Source organism: Helianthus annuus, chromosome 6, assembly GCF_002127325.2.
Source record: "Helianthus annuus cultivar XRQ/B chromosome 6, HanXRQr2.0-SUNRISE, whole genome shotgun sequence".
Lineage (NCBI taxonomy): Eukaryota > Viridiplantae > Streptophyta > Magnoliopsida > Asterales > Asteraceae > Helianthus > Helianthus annuus.
In genome coordinates, this window is record NC_035438.2 from 45,388,344 (window position 1) to 45,406,609 (window position 18,266).

General features: G+C 35.1%; 2 protein-coding genes across 2 annotated transcripts; both read right to left on the reverse strand.

The window, feature by feature from the left end:
* Positions 1 to 2,436: 2,436 nt before the first annotated feature.
* On the reverse strand, positions 2,437 to 4,153 carry LOC110865393 (probable glutathione S-transferase). The gene is made up of 2 exons (XM_022114640.2): positions 3,638 to 4,153; positions 2,437 to 2,965 (listed from the first exon to the last, which is right to left on the reverse strand). Exons 1-2 carry the CDS (start codon positions 3,947 to 3,949, stop codon positions 2,624 to 2,626), a joined length of 654 nt encoding a protein of 217 aa, XP_021970332.1. The 5' UTR covers positions 3,950 to 4,153; the 3' UTR covers positions 2,437 to 2,623.
* Positions 4,154 to 11,936: 7,783 nt separating this feature from the next.
* On the reverse strand, positions 11,937 to 14,867 carry LOC110865392 (probable glutathione S-transferase). Its single transcript, XM_022114639.2, has 2 exons — positions 14,489 to 14,867; positions 11,937 to 12,458 (listed from the first exon to the last, which is right to left on the reverse strand). The coding sequence occupies exons 1-2, from the start codon at positions 14,798 to 14,800 to the stop codon at positions 12,117 to 12,119; spliced, it is 654 nt and encodes a 217-aa protein (XP_021970331.1). The 5' UTR covers positions 14,801 to 14,867; the 3' UTR covers positions 11,937 to 12,116.
* Positions 14,868 to 18,266: the final 3,399 nt, after the last annotated feature.

Consider the following 18,266-nt stretch of genomic DNA (forward strand, 5'->3'; position numbering starts at 1 on the left):
TCATTCATCGTAAATTTTTTACAAGGTTCTTGCTGCTTCCTTCTTATCAACGATTTCAAAAGCTATTTCACCCCTTCTTTTTCTTCTTGGTGCTTTTAGTGATTGTTATTGTCATTCCTCAATTTATAAAAAATACTAATTAAGGGGTTATGTAAAATCAGGTTGTTGATAAGGATCAAGAGAGTGGTTCTGCCAATTCTAGGTCTAAGGTCAACGATGGTCGATGAGTAAATAACTAACCATGTATGTTTCTATAGATCGAAAATAAACTCATGTTATTCAAAATTGTTTGGTTTAATTTTACAGTGATTATGACAATTATGTTTTTTTTTTTTTGTTTGTTTTGTATTATAGTAGGATGAAGATGTGATTGCTTGCATATAAACAAGGGTTTCAGATGAACTAATACATGGTGTTCTCGTATATAAATAAATAACGATTTGTGATTTTTTTATTCGATTTTTTCAGTTCAATGTTATAATTTAATATTTTTATAAGTAATGGAATTTTTTCTTTCACTTCAAACGTGTCATTTAAATAAAGCGTCGGTTTGGTCTGGTTAAGAAGGTTACATGTAGAGTTAGTTACTTCGTTTATTTTTTTAATTAAGAAATAAGTTTACCTCATGTATTCTTTATTTCTTTATATTTACAAACCGAGAGATAGTATTGTTGATGCTCCTTTAGTCTTTCTCATAAGAGTAATGTAGCTATTGTAGTTGCTTTTAAATTGTGCCATGTAGCTTTTAATTTTACAGCTCAACTTTCATCTTAATAAATATATATTTGGTACACAGGTATAGAGAGAACGTAGCCACCACTGCTCAGCAAACGATGAAACGAAGAATTGCTGATGCACTCCCTCTAACCGGTAAGACACTACTCGGTTGCCGATCTTTCTTCCATGTGGATTTCCTCCGTTTGTTTGACGCCGATGATCTATGTTGATGAAGCCGTTGTCAATTTCGATGCTTTTGGTATATATAAAGTTGTTTATAAAGAGATCTTCAAATGAGTTGTTATTTTTTTCCCTATTCATGTATTTCAATTATTTCGTGTACTTTCTAACATTTTTGTTAATATTTCAACTTATATAAAATTATAATTTTTACTTCACAATTTTAAAGGACTTAGTTTTCCTATTTAGCCACCCTTGTAACACACGAGTACCTAGACTAGTAATTACTATAAAGTGAGTTAAATTTTAAATTTAACTAGTTGTTTTCCATCCGCGCGTTGCGGCGGGGACCCAATGACTGTAAAACGTGTGTCAGTAACGGCAAGCAGATACTGAATATCAAAACATAAATAAAATGTCGTGAAAAAAATAGTCACTCCGTCCTAAAAAAAAGCGATTTTAAATAACATAATATATAATAATAGGACCCACGCGTCCTACACGTGGAAAATTCGGTTGTTTTCAGTTCAGTTATTACGATGCTAACACGATAAAATATGGATGAGCTCGGTACCGGTAATGGCACCGAAAGTACCGATCCGGAAAATTATCGAAATTAGGTACCGGCACCGAAAATGCTCGGTACGATACAATATGGTATTTGAAGGTAAAAATCAATAAATACAGGTATGGTTAATTTACATGATTAACCATACCGGTTTGATTACATGATTTGATACGATTTGCTCATCAATAATCTAAATATCTAAGTTAATTTACATGCTACAATTTATTTATTACAGAAAAAGACAAAAAATAAAGCAAAATAGTTGTTGTGTATACAAAACCTCATTCAAACGAAATATAGTTTACTTACTGTGTGTATGAAAAGTAATTTAAACAGTGCAATTACTTGCATTGCTACGTTACTACAAGATTTGATGAGCTCAGTACCAATCGGTACCGAAAATACCGTTACCGAAATCTCCAAAAGTGGGTACCGGTACCGAATATAACTGGTACGGTACGGCTCGGTACCGGTCGGTACTGGTACGGCACCGGTATTTGAGGGTAAAAACCGATGAATACCGGTGCCGAAGCGGCACCAAAAATACACCCGGTTTGGTAAATTTGATACCGGTACTGATACCCAATACCATTTACTCATTCGTTAGTTGATGTTGTACTAATTCAATTATATTTTTATTAGTATATATGTTACTGTTCATTCAGTTGAGTTTTTAATATACAGGTAATATACAGGTAATTTTTATTAGTATATATGTTACTGTTCATTCAGTTGAGTTTTTAATATACTTTTTTAATTTTTAATTTTAATTTTTAATTTAATTTTTAATATACAGGTAATATGATATGATTCTACATATCGTTAATACACGTCAATAGTCACAACACCCTTCTACACTGTGAGACGGGCTACTCTGGCCCCTACTCGTCCCACCAATTTGCCCCCACAACACGGCCCGTCACAGGCACGAGGTAGATCTAGTCTTATTCATAATAAACAAGTAAAGAATAAAATAAAAAAACAAAAGATAACTTTGAATTATCAATTTCAACAACGTAACAAAACAAGTAAACAACCAAAAACTTACATACTAGTATACTACATCTTAATTGACAAACCAGCTCCTAGAAGCTGCTTATTGACACATCAATGAACAGAAGAAACACACCAACTTCATAACCATAATTCACCAACATATTACGCCTTACCAAACCGCTTCTTAAAGAAAGCAACTATGTTTTCTCTTGGAGGTAAGCTATCCTTCACAGCTTGACAGTTAACATAGTTATCACTCCATTCGGTTAACTTTGGAAACTTGTCTTTGGGCAACAGCTCTATTCCTAATGCTTCTTCAGCTGCTCCAACCCAAAAGGCTACGAAAGTTGCAGAAATATCAACCAGGTTGATGTTATCACCTCCAAAATACTTGCTGCCTTTCACTTTCAATTCATTTTCCAGAAATTGAAATGCTTCATGAGCTTCTCCAACAGCTTGCTCCTCTCCATGGCTGCTAACAGCCTTAAATACTGCAGGAAAACACTGAAACATACCCCATAATGTAATATCAGTTATAGTTAAATCGTAAGAAAATATCAAATGTAACAAAATTGACAATGCTATTAGAATCAGACCAGATACCGGTCGCATCACCTGCACTACTGGTCCGATGGGATTTATAAATGGGAATATTACTAAAATAGTCAAAGTTGTAAAAAAAAATCAAAAATAGACATGAAGATTAGCCTTCACCAAAGTTATTACCCCCTCATTACCTATTTCCCCTGCCGTCACATCAGCTCAACCGGTTGAGACATCCAGGATTTAACTTACATTTTTTTTGGAAAAAGCGCAGGCTAAGCCCGCATTTGTGGTGAAAACCCCAAGATTTTAGTAAAAAGCGCTAGCCAAGTCTTAACCCTGCACATGTAGAGATTTAACCTACAGGTTAAGGATTAGCTGACGTTTTTAAGATCTGCTAAAAGTCAATGGATGTTTTGAAATTTTTTGGTCAACGTTAATCACTGAACAGATCTAGATCTGGTCAACCGCTAATAGAACAATTTGACCAATCAGGTTACAAAACTAGAAAACAAAATCAAGTACATAACACTTGAATAAAAGTAGAAAACAAAATCAAGTACATATTACCCTTGAATAATCACAAAAACAAGTAGAATTATAAAAAATAACAACAAAATCATTATTCATCACCTTATCATCCATAAATTTAGCCCAAAATCGAGCCTGAGCCTTCTCATAAGCATCCTGAGGCAAAATCGGAACTCCTTTCCAGACTTCATCAATATACTCCACGATCACAAGAGACTCCGATATCGGATTCCCGTTGTGTACCAGCACCGGCACCTTCTTATAAACAGGATTATATTTAAGTAAATCAGCACTCTTGTTGCTCAAATCTTCCGCAACAAATTCATACTTGATTTCCTTCAGATTCAGAGCAATAACCGCTCTGCAGACGTATGGACTCCCTGTAACTCCGTGCAACTTCACCTCATCCGCCATTTTTTTTTTAAGAATTGGTTCAACTTGATAGGTGGTGGTTTATGCGTGTGGGAAGGTTGTGATGGTTTCTAGAGTTTTCGTGCTGTGGATAGTTGTACGAAAAGTTGGATTTGATGGGTATGGAATATGAACATTGATTTCGTATGATTGCTGGGGGTTGATAGATAGTGGTGACAACCGACAAACTATTTAGCCCGATTTATAGCATAGTGGTAGGAGACTTGGTTTTCTAACCGATATAATCTTGGGTTTATGCTCAGTGGTTGGGCAATGATGGTAATAAACCCACCGAGGAGGGTTTGATCCTGAGCTGCACCCCGGTTTTCATCCGGCGGTTACTTCAGCGAGGCAACTCGTGTGGAGATAGTACGGTTTCCTGGGAAACGGCGTAACCAAGCCTGACCAACCCAACACGGGCCCGGTTAAAACAACGTAGTCTGGGCAGATCTTGGCTAGGGCCGCCATTTAGGCAGTGTGACATTGGGTCACTCAAAAAGAAAGTCACCGTTTAAAAAAAACTGAAAAAACTATTTATTAATTTTGAAAAATTATATATAATTATATGTTTTTATTAAGAGTAAACTGCAGTTTTACCCCCTGGTTTTAGATGCGATTGGCAACCTTACCCCCTAAAATGAAAATCTTGTTGTCTTACCCCTCAACTATTGAAAAACGCTATAATATTACCCCCCCCCCCCCGGTGTTAAAATCTGTTTAAAGTCAACGTCACTTATTAACGGTCAAAGGGTAATATAGTCTTTTCCACTTGTGTTTGATTGATTCCTCAACACAACACCCTATATTTTAAACTTCACTTCGACCTTACCCCCCAAGTATTCCCCCAATCTCCTTTCTTCTCTCCGGCGACCACACCAATTTTTTTTCAATTTTCACAAAAATTACAGAGAATAGCAGAGCTTTACAAGAACACAATGTTGTGTTCGTCATCGTTATCGACATTTTTATCAACGAATTCAAAACGAAGTAACATGAAGTTTTAGCAGCTGCAGTAGCAGCGCTGTTTCTGACAATTACACGTCATGATACTGATTCCTTGTGAGTTTAGGCCTTCAATTGAGTTACTAATCCACTCTTGCACTTGATTATAATGAATTTGATGACATTCTGATCAAATTTGATGAAATGTGTTTGATTATTGCCTCTGCACATTCTGATCCATTACATTGCAGACAACAACTTCACGAGGCCTCTGTTACACTTACAAAACTAACAAACACACACCACCCCTTCTTCACTCTCGCATTTTCCTAGTCCCCATCCACTATACATACATACATACATACATACATACATACATACATACATACATACATACATACATACATACATACATACATACATACATACATACATACATACATACATACATACATACATACATACATACATACATACATACATACATACATACATACATACATACATACATACATACATACATACATACATACATACATACATACATACATACATACATACATACATACATACATACATACATACATACATACATACATACATACATACATAGACTGAATCTTTTTTTATGCAGAGGGTTTTTTTCAAGTGTTGGATCAGTTCTGTTTAAACATAATAGAAAACATGAAAACATACCTGTCACCGCAGCAATGCAGTGGAGAATCCAGTGAGAGAAGACGACATGGAGTTCGACATCTTTGTCAAGGTGATCTGGTTCCTCCTTAGGGTGCTGACTGATGATGGTGACTAAGAAAACCGACAAGGGAATCGGTTATGGGAGAGGGAGGTCGATGATGATGATGATGTTATGTAGGGGTGTTCAGAATTCGTTTCGAATTCGAAAAATTCGAAATTCGTTTAAATTCGATTCGATTATCAAGAATTCGTTTCGATTAAAATAATTCGAATTCGAATTCGATTCAATTCGAGTCAAGTAAATCGAATACGAATTTATAATTTCAAATTCGATTCGATTCGAAATTCGAATAAATATTATACATTATTATTTATTATTTTTATATATAATACATATATAACTTTTATTAAGCTATACTATAAATTATTTTCAATTTTTTTTCCAAGTATTAAAATGACCCATTACCAAACCCACTACATGACCCATACTAAAACCTAAGTAACAAATCTATCAATAGATTTATAACCCTAAAAATATTAACTTGTAATATGGAGTGGTTATTCCCGACTTCTTGTTTTGAATTTAGACTTATGGTACTTTATTTGAAATTTTTTAATGTGATATCGTGCTTTATGGCTGCTTAAAAGTTTATGTTTCATTTTGATAGTTTTTTACATGTTTTTAAAGAATCCGAATTAAATCGAATTTGTTCGAATTCGATTCGAATTCGAATTTTTAATCGAATACGAATTGGTTTTTTTATTCGAATACGAATTCGAATCGAATTCGGTAAGTTTTAATCGAATTCGAATCGAATACGAATTCAAAAGAAAATAAAAAATATTCGAATAATTCGATTCGAATTATTCAAAAATTCGATATTCGATTCGATGAAGCTTCAATTGAGTTACTAATCACACACTTGCACTTGATTATATGAATTTGATGACATTCTGATCAAATTTGATGAAACGTGTTTGATATTGCCTCTGCACATTCTGATCCATTACATTGCAGACGACAACTCACGAGCCTCTGTTACACTTACAAACTAACAAACACACACGCACCCCCTTCTTAACCTCTCGCATTTTTCCTAGTTCCATCCACTATATGTAGATACATACATACATACATAGACTGAATCTTTTTTTGTGCAGAGGGTTTTTTTCAAGTGTTGGATCAGTTCTGTTTAAACATAATGGAAAACATGAAAACATACCTGTCACCACAGACAATGCAGTGGAGAATCAAGTGAGAGAAGACGACATGGAGTTCGACATCTTTGTCAAGGTGATCTGGTTCCTCCTTAGGGTGCTGACTGATGATGGTGACTAAGAAAACCGACAAGGGAATCGGTTATGGGAGAGGGAGGTCGATGATGATGATGATGTTATGATAGGTTATCTGATTGAATGTGTTTTAGCAGCTGCAGTAGCAGCGCTGTTTCTGACAAATTACACGTCAATGATACTGATTCCTTTGTGAGTTTAGCTTCAATTGAGTTACCAATCACACACTTGCACTTGATTATATGAATTTGATGACATTCTGATCAAATTTGATGAAATGTGTTTGATATTGCCTCTGCACATTCTGATCCATTACATTGCAGACGACAACTCACAAGCCTCTGTTACACTTACAAACTAACAAACACACACGCACCCCCTTCTTCACCTCTCGCATTTTTCCTAGTTCCATCCACTATATGTACATACATACATACATACATACATACATACATACATACATACATACATACATACATACATACATACATACATACATACATACATACATACATACATACATACATACATACATACATACATACATACATACATACATACATACATACATACATACATACATACATACATACATACATACATACATACATACATACATACATACATACATACATAGACTGAATCTTTTTTTGTGCCGAGGGTTTTTTTCAAGTGTTGAATCAGTTCTGTTTAAACATAAAGGAAAACATGAAAACATACCTGTCACCGCAGACAATGCAGTGGAGAATCCAGTGAGAGAAGACGACATGGAGTTCGACATCTTTGTCAAGGTGATCTGGTTCCTCCTTAGGGTGCTGACTGATGATGGTGACTAAGAAAACCGACAAGTGAATCGGTTATGGGAGAGGGAGGTCGACGATGTTGATGATGATGTTATGATTAGGTTATCTGATTGAGTGTGTAACCTAATAACCTCCACATAATTCTCCTTATATAAGCACCCAGGAGGAAACCTAATTAGTTAATAAGGATAATATGGTCCATCAACAATTACCAACTAATTATTTAATAGGTTATTATATATTTTGATCTATATTATGTAAATGATTATAATGGCTATATGATTAAATATTAAACATAATATATTTAATCTTACATTCTCCCACTTAGCCGAGTAATCATTTACCATGAGTATTAGATAAGCCTGATCAGGAGTTAACACTCATTTTAGCCTTAAACAAGTACTATAGCAGAGAAATACAGCCGTTGAATCATTATGCGACTCAGGACCCCCATTAATCATACTATAGCCTTAATTTAAAACCTAATCGTTATGATCAAAATACGCATAAGCCCTTTGTTTGATTTGTAACTTTATTTGTCTATATGCCATTATACCGGTTGAACATATTCTAAGAGACATACAAAATCAAACTGAGGAAATTTCATTAATCATAAAACATAAGCTAGTACAATATGCTCAAATAAGGTCTTTACTAAATCCCATATTCCGAACATGTTCTTCGTAAACCTTAGGAGGGAGACCTTTAGTCATCGGATCCGCAAGCATATCTTTAGTACTAATATACTCGATACAAAGATTATTTTCCTCAACTCGTTCACGTACGAACAAATATTTTGTATCGAGATATAAACCAGCTCCAGTCGAACTGTTACTGTTCGAGAAACTAACGGCAGCTGAATTATCACAGTAAAGCTTCAATGGTCTATAAATGGAATTAACGATTTTGAGTCCAGTGATTAGATTTCTAAGCAACATTCCATGACAGGTTGCGTTATAAACAGCAATGTACTCTGCCATCATTGTGGAAGTTGTGGTCAACTGTTGTTTATGACTCTTCCATGAGATTGGGCCGCCTGCTAACATAAAGATATAGCCCGAAGTGGATTTCTTGTCATCTTTGCATTTGGCAAAGTCAGAATTAGAATAGCCCACCACTTCTAAATGATCACTTCTTCTATAAGTCAGTTTATAGTCTTTCGTCCCTTGCAGATATCGAAGTATCTTCTTAGCTGCTTTCAAGTGATCTAGGCCAGGATTAGTCTGATAACGGCCTAGCATTCCAGCAATATAAGCGATATCTGGGCGAGTACAGACTTGAGCATACATCAAGATCCCGACTAATGACGCATAAGGTATCTGGCTCATTTGCTCCTTTTCAACCTATGTTGTCGGACACTGGAATGAACCGAAAACACCTCCTTTAACTACTGGAGCGACGGAGGGTTTGCACTGTTGCATGTTGTAACGTGTAAGGACACGATCTATGTAAGCCTTTTGAGACAATCCTAAGATCCCTTTGTGTCTATCTCGGTGGATTTCGATGCCAATGACGTAAGAAGCATCTCCAAGATCCTTTATGTCGAAGTTATGCAAGAGTAAACGCTTCGACTCATGCAACATGTCTAAACTATTACTTGCCAATAGAATATCATCTACATAAAGGACAAGTATAGTAAAGTTACTCACACTCATCTTGAGGTAGGTGCATTGATCCACTTGATTCTTCATAAAACCTTGTTTCTTCATGACTTCATCAAACTTGAGGTACCACTGACGTGATGCTTGTTTTAACCCGTAAATGGATTTCTTCAACTTACAGACTAGATGCTCCTGACCTTCAGGTTTAAAGCCTTCAGGTTGTTTCATGTAAACATCTTCGTCCAAGTCTCCGTTAAGGAAAGTGGTTTTAACGTCCATCTGATGCAGCTCTAAATCGAAATGAGCTACTAGGGCCATGTCGATCCTTAATGAATCTTTACGAAAGACAGGTGAAAACGTCTCTTGATAATCAATTCCCTCTTTCTGAGTGTAGCCCTTTGCAACCAATCTCGCTTTGTAGCGTTCAACGTTCCCATTCGGATCCAGTTTTGTTTTGAACACCCATTTACATCCTACTGGTTTGACACCGTTGGGTAATTCTACCAAATCCCAAACGTCATTTTTCTTCATGGATTCAAGCTCATCAATCATTGCTTTATTCCATTCAGAAGACTGATCACTGCTAATGGCTTCATTGTAAGAGATAGGATCATTGAGCTTTCCGGGATCCATTTCAGTCAGGTAGGTAACATAATCATCCCAATTAGTAGGCCTTCTTTGTCTAGATGACCTCCTGAGTGGATTATCGGGTTCAGCGTTGTCTTGGTTTTGAGCGTTTGATGTGCCTTCGTCATGAGGTATAATAGGTTCTGATTGTAGAGGTAAATTTGCAGTTGGTGCAGTAGCTTCAGGTACAGTAGTTGCATTGGGTACAAGAGGAGTAATCGGAGTAATGGTAAGCGACGAGTCTCTCCCCCCCGCGTCTTGTACTTCTTGCAATTCTTCGTAAGGGTTGGTATTGCTCCCACTGACCTTGAAATCCTCCAGGAACGCGGCACGCTTTGTTTCAACAATACGGGTGACATGGGAAGGACAATAGAAACGATAACCCTTAGAATTACTTTCTCTCTCTCTAACATCAATCATTATTTGAGTGTTTCTTGAATGTTGTTGGGTTTTGCAGGGAATATTGATTAATGGGCAGTTTCCAAGACCTCAAATCAGTTGTGTCACCAATGATAACTTGATCATTAGTGTCTACTATTACTTGAATGAGCCTTTTCTCCTTTCTTGGTAACTTCTTGATTCATTCTTGTGTACTTAATGCAGATCTTGATTCAATTGTATTTTTTGCTGCTCGGAGTTTTATATATATATATATATATATATTATCCTAGCTATTGAATGTTGGTAGAAAAGAAGATGACCCACAGAATTAATAACATAAAACAAACAATAAAACGGAAATAATTGATGAGGTGAAATTTGATGAAATATTTGGTGAAATTTGATGAAAATAAGACTTGACATCATCTTGTGCACACCGGGGATAATACGTTTTCTTACAACAAAGCATAGGGGGTAATAAGAAAGAATAATATAGTCATTTAACACCGGAGGGTAATACATTTTCTTACAACAAAGCATAGGGGGTAATAAGAAAGGGTAATATAATCATTTAACATCCCAGTTAACAAAACTGTTAAGTTTTTTAACACCAGGGGGTAATATTGTAGCGTTTTTCAATAGTTGAGGGGTAAGAGAACAAGATTTTCGTTTTAGGGGGTAAGGTTGCCAATCGCATCTAACCCCACGGGGTAAAACTGCAGTTTACTCATTATAAAGTATTAATTAGTAAAATGAATTAAAACCATTTATTATTATTATTATTATTTTTTTGAACGGTGACTTTCTTTTTGAGTGACCCAATGTCACACTGCCTAATCGACGGCCCTAGCCAAGTCTGCCCAGACTTACGTTGTCTTAACCGGATCCGCGCTGGGTTGGCCAGACTTGGTTACGGCGTTCCCCCGGAAACCGTACTGCCTCCACACGAGTTGCCTCGCTGAAGTAACAGCCGGATGGAAATCGGGGTGCGGCTCAGAATCGAACCCCCCTCGGTGGGTTTGTCACCACCATTGCCCAATATCCACTCCAATATAACACAAGTTGGAATTGAACTTAAGTCTCCATTGAAAAACCCAAGTCTCCTACCACTAGGGCACAAGTGGGGGGATTATTATTATTATTCTTAAATAATTACTATAACGTGAGTTAAATTTTAAATTTAATATGATGCAGTGGCGAAGTATAAGTATTGTGGGTGCCCAGTTGTGCACCCGTCCACCCCAATGTTTCGGTTAGAAGTGTATAAGTTCTGATTTTTCGTCTGAAAATTTTAAAATTATATAGGATCGCGCCCCCGATTATTTTTCCTAAATTGTGTATCCTAAATATTTATAAACTTTGTATGTAAATGATGGGTAGTTTGGTAAATATACACTTTGTTTTATTTGAAACTATTATTATTTGATCCGACTTGAATCGAACAGCCAACCCGACCCGACCCAAAATATAACGATAGGAAAAAAAATTTGGGTCCCATCAATTTACGCGCCCTCGAAACTTTTGGTCAAGCTCCGCCACTGATATGATGTGCATATCGTTAATACACATGTCAATAGTCACAACATCCTTCTACAGGCACGAGGTAGATCATCTAGTCTTATTCAAAATAAACAAGTAAAGATAAAATAAAAAAAAAAACAAAAGATAACTTTGAATTATCAGTCTCAACAAAGTAACAAAACAAGTAAACAACAAAAACTTACATGCTACATCTTATTTGACAAACCAGCTCCTAGGAGCTGCTTATTGACACATCAATGAACAGAAGAAACACACCAACTTCTTAACCACACATTTACGACCATATTACGCCTTACCAAACCGCTTCTTATAGATAGCAATTAAGTCTTCTCTTGGAGGTAAGCTATCCTTCACAGCTTGACAGTTAACATAGTTATCACTCCATTCGGTTAACTTCGGAAACTTGTCTTTGGGCAACAGCTCTATTCCTAATGCTTCTTCAACTGCTCCAATCCAAAAAGCTACAAAAGTAGCAGCAATATCAACCAGGTTGATGTTATCACCTCCAAAAAACTTGCTGCCTTTCACTTTCAATTCATTTTCCAGAAATTGAAGTGCTTCATGAACTTCTGCAACAGCTTGCTCCTCTCCAAGGCTGGTAACAGCCTTAAATACTGTAGGAAAACACTGAAACATACCCCATAATGTAATATCAGTTATAGTTAAATATCAAATGTAACAAAAATAACAAGGGCTAATCACGAGAATAGCCAAGTTTTGGTCAAACTTTCAAAAATAGCCAGTTGACACCCCATAAAATGGGCTTTCACGAATTTCAACGCGGCTCAAATTAAAATTTAAGAACTTTCCCCATAACCAATCATCTTTTAACACGTTTGTTGCTGTCATCACCATATTCCCTTTAGTCTCTCTCTCTCTCATCTTGTCTATCATATCCTGTCATCTTGTGCTTTGTCTGTCATGTCATCTGGTCATTTACATTTGTCAAACCAAACCTTCATTACCACCATTAATGGCAACTTGATGAGTTTACACAGCAGGTGAACTCAATTCATCACCATGACAACTCGTTCCTACCCACTCAGAGAACACACACACCAAACCTTCATCACCACCATTAATGGCGGCATCTTCAGAAGCCTAACACATATTTGGAAAAAAGTTTTGAAGAGAAAATCAACCAAACCTTCCCTCCAGAACCTTTTTTTTTTCTTTTGTAAAAATAGAACAAAACTAAGTTAAATAACTCTAGAACGCAGAGGTTCTCTCCATTTCTTTCCAGATCTTTCATTCCCCCTATACTACTAATGCCGTGAAAACGAAGTTAACAATAGAAATATCAGTTACCAAAAACAATCTCTATGCCACCACCCTCACCGAGCACCACCACCCTCCAGCCACCACAACCACAACCACCACCGTAAACCATCACCACCCTACAACCAACCACCACCCTCCACCCACCACAACCAACACCGTAAACCACCACCACCCTCACCAAGCACCACCAGCCTCCACCCTCCACCCACCACAACCACTACCTTAAACCACCACTCAGCAGCCATAGTTGTTTGTGCTATCATCAATTGGTTCGGATGTATGAATGCGTGCTTTATGCTCTGTGTTCCTTCTCACATGTGAAAGTATAATATGTTTTGAAGTGTAAATTCCACTACTCGGTGTAAGTGTGTCATGAGAAAATGGTTGTGTGATTATATGAAGATCTTTCAATAAAACATGTTCCTGGATTTAATTGTTGGCTTAATTTGAAAACAGAAGCATAAAAATTCATACTTTAGAACCTGGGTTTTCTTTTTATAGCTTGAATCTGTGTTTTCATGAAGGGTACAAACATATATGCTCAAGGTACAAGTTAGCACTGCATGTCTGAATATTTGGACAAAAGGCAGACAAGATGACAGACAAGATGAGGGAGAGAGAGAGAGACTAAGGGAACATGGTGATGACAGCAACAAACGTGTCAAAAGATGATTGGTCATGGGGAAAGTTCTTAAATTTTAATTTGAGCCGCGTTGAAATTCGTGAAAGCCCATTTTATGGGGTGTCAACTGGCTATTTTTGAAAGTTTGACCAAAACTTGGCTATTCTCGTGATTAGCCCAAATAACAATGCTATTAGAATCAGACCAAATAAAAATCGGTCGCATCACCTGCACTACCGGTCCGATGGGATTTATAAATGGGAATATTACTAAAATAGTCAAAGTTGTAAAAAAAAATCAAAAATAGACATGAAAATTAGCCTTCGCCAATCAGACGCCGTCATGTCATATCAGCTCTGCCGGTTGAGACACCCAGGATTTAGCCTACATTTTTCTGAAAAAGCGCAGGCTAAGCTAAGCCCGCAGTTTGCTAAAAAGCGCCGGAGAAGCCCGCATTTATGGTGAAAAACCCAAGATTTTAGTAAAAAGCACTAGCCAAGCCTACCCATGTAGATATAAGTTAGGGCTTAGCTGGCGTTTTTATGATCTGCTAAAAGTCAATGGATGTTTTGAAAGTTTTTGGTTAACGTTAATCACTGAACAGATCTAGATCTGGTCAACGGCTAAGAGAACAATTTGTCCTATCAAGTTACAAAAGTAGAAAACAAAATCAAGTACATCATTAACTAACACTTGAATAATCACAAAAACAAGTAGTATTATAAAAAATAACAACAAAATCATTATTCATTACCTTATCATCCATAAATTTAGCCCAAAATCGAGCCTGAGCCTTCTCATAAGCATCCTGAGGCAAAAGCGGAACTCCTTTCCACACTTCATCGATATACTCAACGATCACAAGAGACTCCGATATCGGATTCCCGTTGTGAAGGAGCACCGGTACCTTCTTATAAACAGGATTATATTTAATAAGATCAGAACTCTTGTTGCTCAAATCTTCGTCAACAAATTCATACTTAACATCCTTCAAATTCAGAGCAATAACCGCTCTGCAAACGAATGGACTTCGTGTAACTCCGTGCAACTTCACCTCATTCGCCATTATTTATTAATAATTAATTAATAATTGGTTTAACCAGTGATTTAGGTTTGAGTTGATAGATGGTGATTTATGCATATATATATAATATAAGTGGTGAGTTGGTGGGAGTTTGTGATGGTAGAAGTGTTTTTCTTCTAGAAAAGAATTCTAGAGTTTTCGTGGAATGTGAATAGGATAGCGTATGATTACACGGGGTTGTGAGAGCTAGTGAAGCGTCCAAATGAGTTACTGATGAAATTAATTAAATCGGGCACTCGCTTCGAAGCCGGGGAAAATCCTCATTTAGGGCTGAAACCCGTGAACACTCACTCGAAGGCACGACAGTGCATTGAGGTAAAACCCGCTCAGTTCAAGGATAGAACTAGCAATCTCTGTCTACTCGTCTAGTCTCCTATCATCACCAGCTGCCGCAGAAAATAATAGGGAGAGCAGTAATCGAACTTGAGTTCCTTAGAACACCAAGTCTCTCCCTTACCACTCCACTACCATCATTGGCGAGCGTTCTTGACTATAGTTATGAATTTCATATTTCAATTTAGAAAAAACAGATGATTATATGGGTTTTTCTACATATTTCAATTTAGAAAAAACAGATGATTATATGGGTTTTTCTATATTTAGTAAATTCATAGGATTTTTATTAAACTTTAAATTCTTTTTTGATTTGATTCTTATAAAAAATAATTATTGCTTGTTAAGTTTAGAGCATTCACGTTTATGTCTTTATCTCTATTTTTATTTTTTATTTTTATGTTAGAAATTTGAACAGTTTTTATTTTGCATCTTAATGAGTTTTATAAATAGTGTTTCTTTAAATATAGAGATATATTGTTCGTCATCTTTTTAAATGTTTTCATGTATTTAAAAAATAGTGAAACAACTTTTACGGTAGGTAAAACATATTTATAAAAATGTGAAACAAATTTTTATGAGTGTTGAGCCGGATAATGAAATATGATAAATAATAAGGATGGGGATTGAGATTCTATTGTGGCATGATGCTATTGTAAATGTTTTTGGATCTATCGAAATGAAAGCGTTTAAATATCAATTTACGTGTTATTATCAAATATAAAAGTTTTGATTTAATTCTTGAAGACGGGCTATTTTTTTAAACAACTAATTTCTTTTAATCTTTCTTGTTTGTGGGACTTGAATCCAAGACATTTCTCTCCAAAACTATGTGTTTTAAGACTTTGCTTTTGACAATGGATTACCACCATATTGGTGAAGACGACTTTAAGCATCACTTTTAAATACTTATTAGGTAATTATATTTGTTATAAAAAATGCACCAATATATGTAAATATTTTTTATGGTTGTATAGTTTTGGATATTGTGATTAATTGAAGTGAAAATAAAAGAGTTAATTACATAGTTAGTCCCTGTGTTTTGTCTAAAGTAACATACTTAGGTACTAATAGTTTAAAATCACATTCTAGGGTATTAACTTTTCATTTTGTAACGTTTGGAGGTATTAACGTGATTTGTAGGTTTAAAATCACATTTTATTAGTACCTTAGTATGTTATTTTGTGCAAACCACAGGGACTAGCTATGTTAATACACTAGAAGTTAATACCTCTAAACGTTACAAAATGAAAAGTTAATACCCTAGAATGTGATTTTAAACTATTAATATCTAAGTATGTTATTTTGTGCAAACCACAAGGACTAACTATGTAATTAGCTCGAAAATAAAATTTGCAGTCATCATCGTGAGGAAGGGATTCCTGGGCGACGTATGTGCTTACGTATTCTAGGAATATAAAAACTTCCTCGTTTTCTACAAAAACCTTATTACATTATTATATTTTCCTTTCCATATTCTTTAAAATAAAATTATATTGATACATGTGCCTTAATTTATTTTTATTAGTGTGCATGACATGTGCCTTAATTTATTTTTATTAGTGATGTGTCTAGTAATGGTAGGGCCATCACAACCAATTTGTTTTCTCACGTAAAAATATTTAATTTTAGTTCCTATTATTATTATTATTATTATTGTCTTAGTATCATGTAAAAATGATATTTTTCGTGAGAAGTGTGAGAAGATATAAGAATTGACATGTAGACATCATGTTTTGGACTTGAGCATGATGTTTGAGTTGTTTTGGCAAGAAAAACACCGAACATAGCAATTTAAGACACAATGCAATGAATTCTAGGCTTAAAACTTAAAACACCATAGCAAGAACGTTAACTAGTGTGTTTTAAGTGTTAAGCAGTGTGTTTTATTTGTATTTTAAATTTCACGCCCATAATACGTTGTATTCTGTTTTAAATTGTCATGTTTGGAGTTTTTCTTGCCAAAACATCATGCGTAGGTACAAAATATGATGCCTACATTACAATTCCTATACCTTCTCACACTTCTCACGAAAAAGGTCATTTTTACATGAACCTCACCCATTACTACTATTATTACTATATATTATTATTATTATTATTATTATTATTATTATTATTATTATTATTATTATATATTATATATTATATATTAATAAACCAATTATATTATAATGAATAGTGATTTTAATATACTATAATAATATATTAATATGATAATAATAATTATTATTATTATTATAGTTTTTTTCTTTACTTTTAACTTTAATTTAATGATTTATTTAGTATCACAGGTTGGGATAAGCTTAGTGTTAACTGGTATCGAAAATAGCGGTACGATCCTGTTCGATATCGGTATATGAAGGTAAAACCGTAAACCAATTATAATGAATAGTGATTTTAATATACTATAATAATATATTAATATGATAATAATTATTATTATTATTATTATAGTTTTTTTCTTTACTTTTAACTTTAATTTAATGATTTATTTAGTATCACAGGTTGGGATAAGCTTGGTGTTAACTGGTATCGAAAATAGCGGTACGATCCTGTTCGATATCGGTATATGAAGGTAAAACCGACACCAGCCTGTACACCAATTGTAATGAATAGTGATTTTAATATACTATAATAATATATTAATATGATAATAATAATTATTATTATTATTATTATTATTATTATAGTTTGTTTCTTTACTTTTAACTTTAATTTAATGATTTATCTAGTATCACAGGTTGGGATAAGCTTGGTGTTAACCGGTATCGAAAATAGCGGTACGATCCTGTTCGGTATCGGTATATGAAGGTAAAACCGGCACCAGCCTGTACAGAAAACGCCAAAAGTCGGTACCGAGTTGATATTGAAAATCTTTTAGTTCGGGAAATTTCGTGCTGCTACCCAGTACCATTTTTCATCCCTGATCACTGGTACCGTACAGACAATGGTATCGTACAACGTTTTTTTTTTTTGTTGATTTTCTTCCACTTTTCATGATTTCTTTTTTTTTAGTTTCAGGTGTAGGGATGAGCTCGGTGCCAACCGATACCAAATTGGTATTGGTACCGAAAATACCAGTTACAGGTACTGGTATATGAAGGTAAAAACT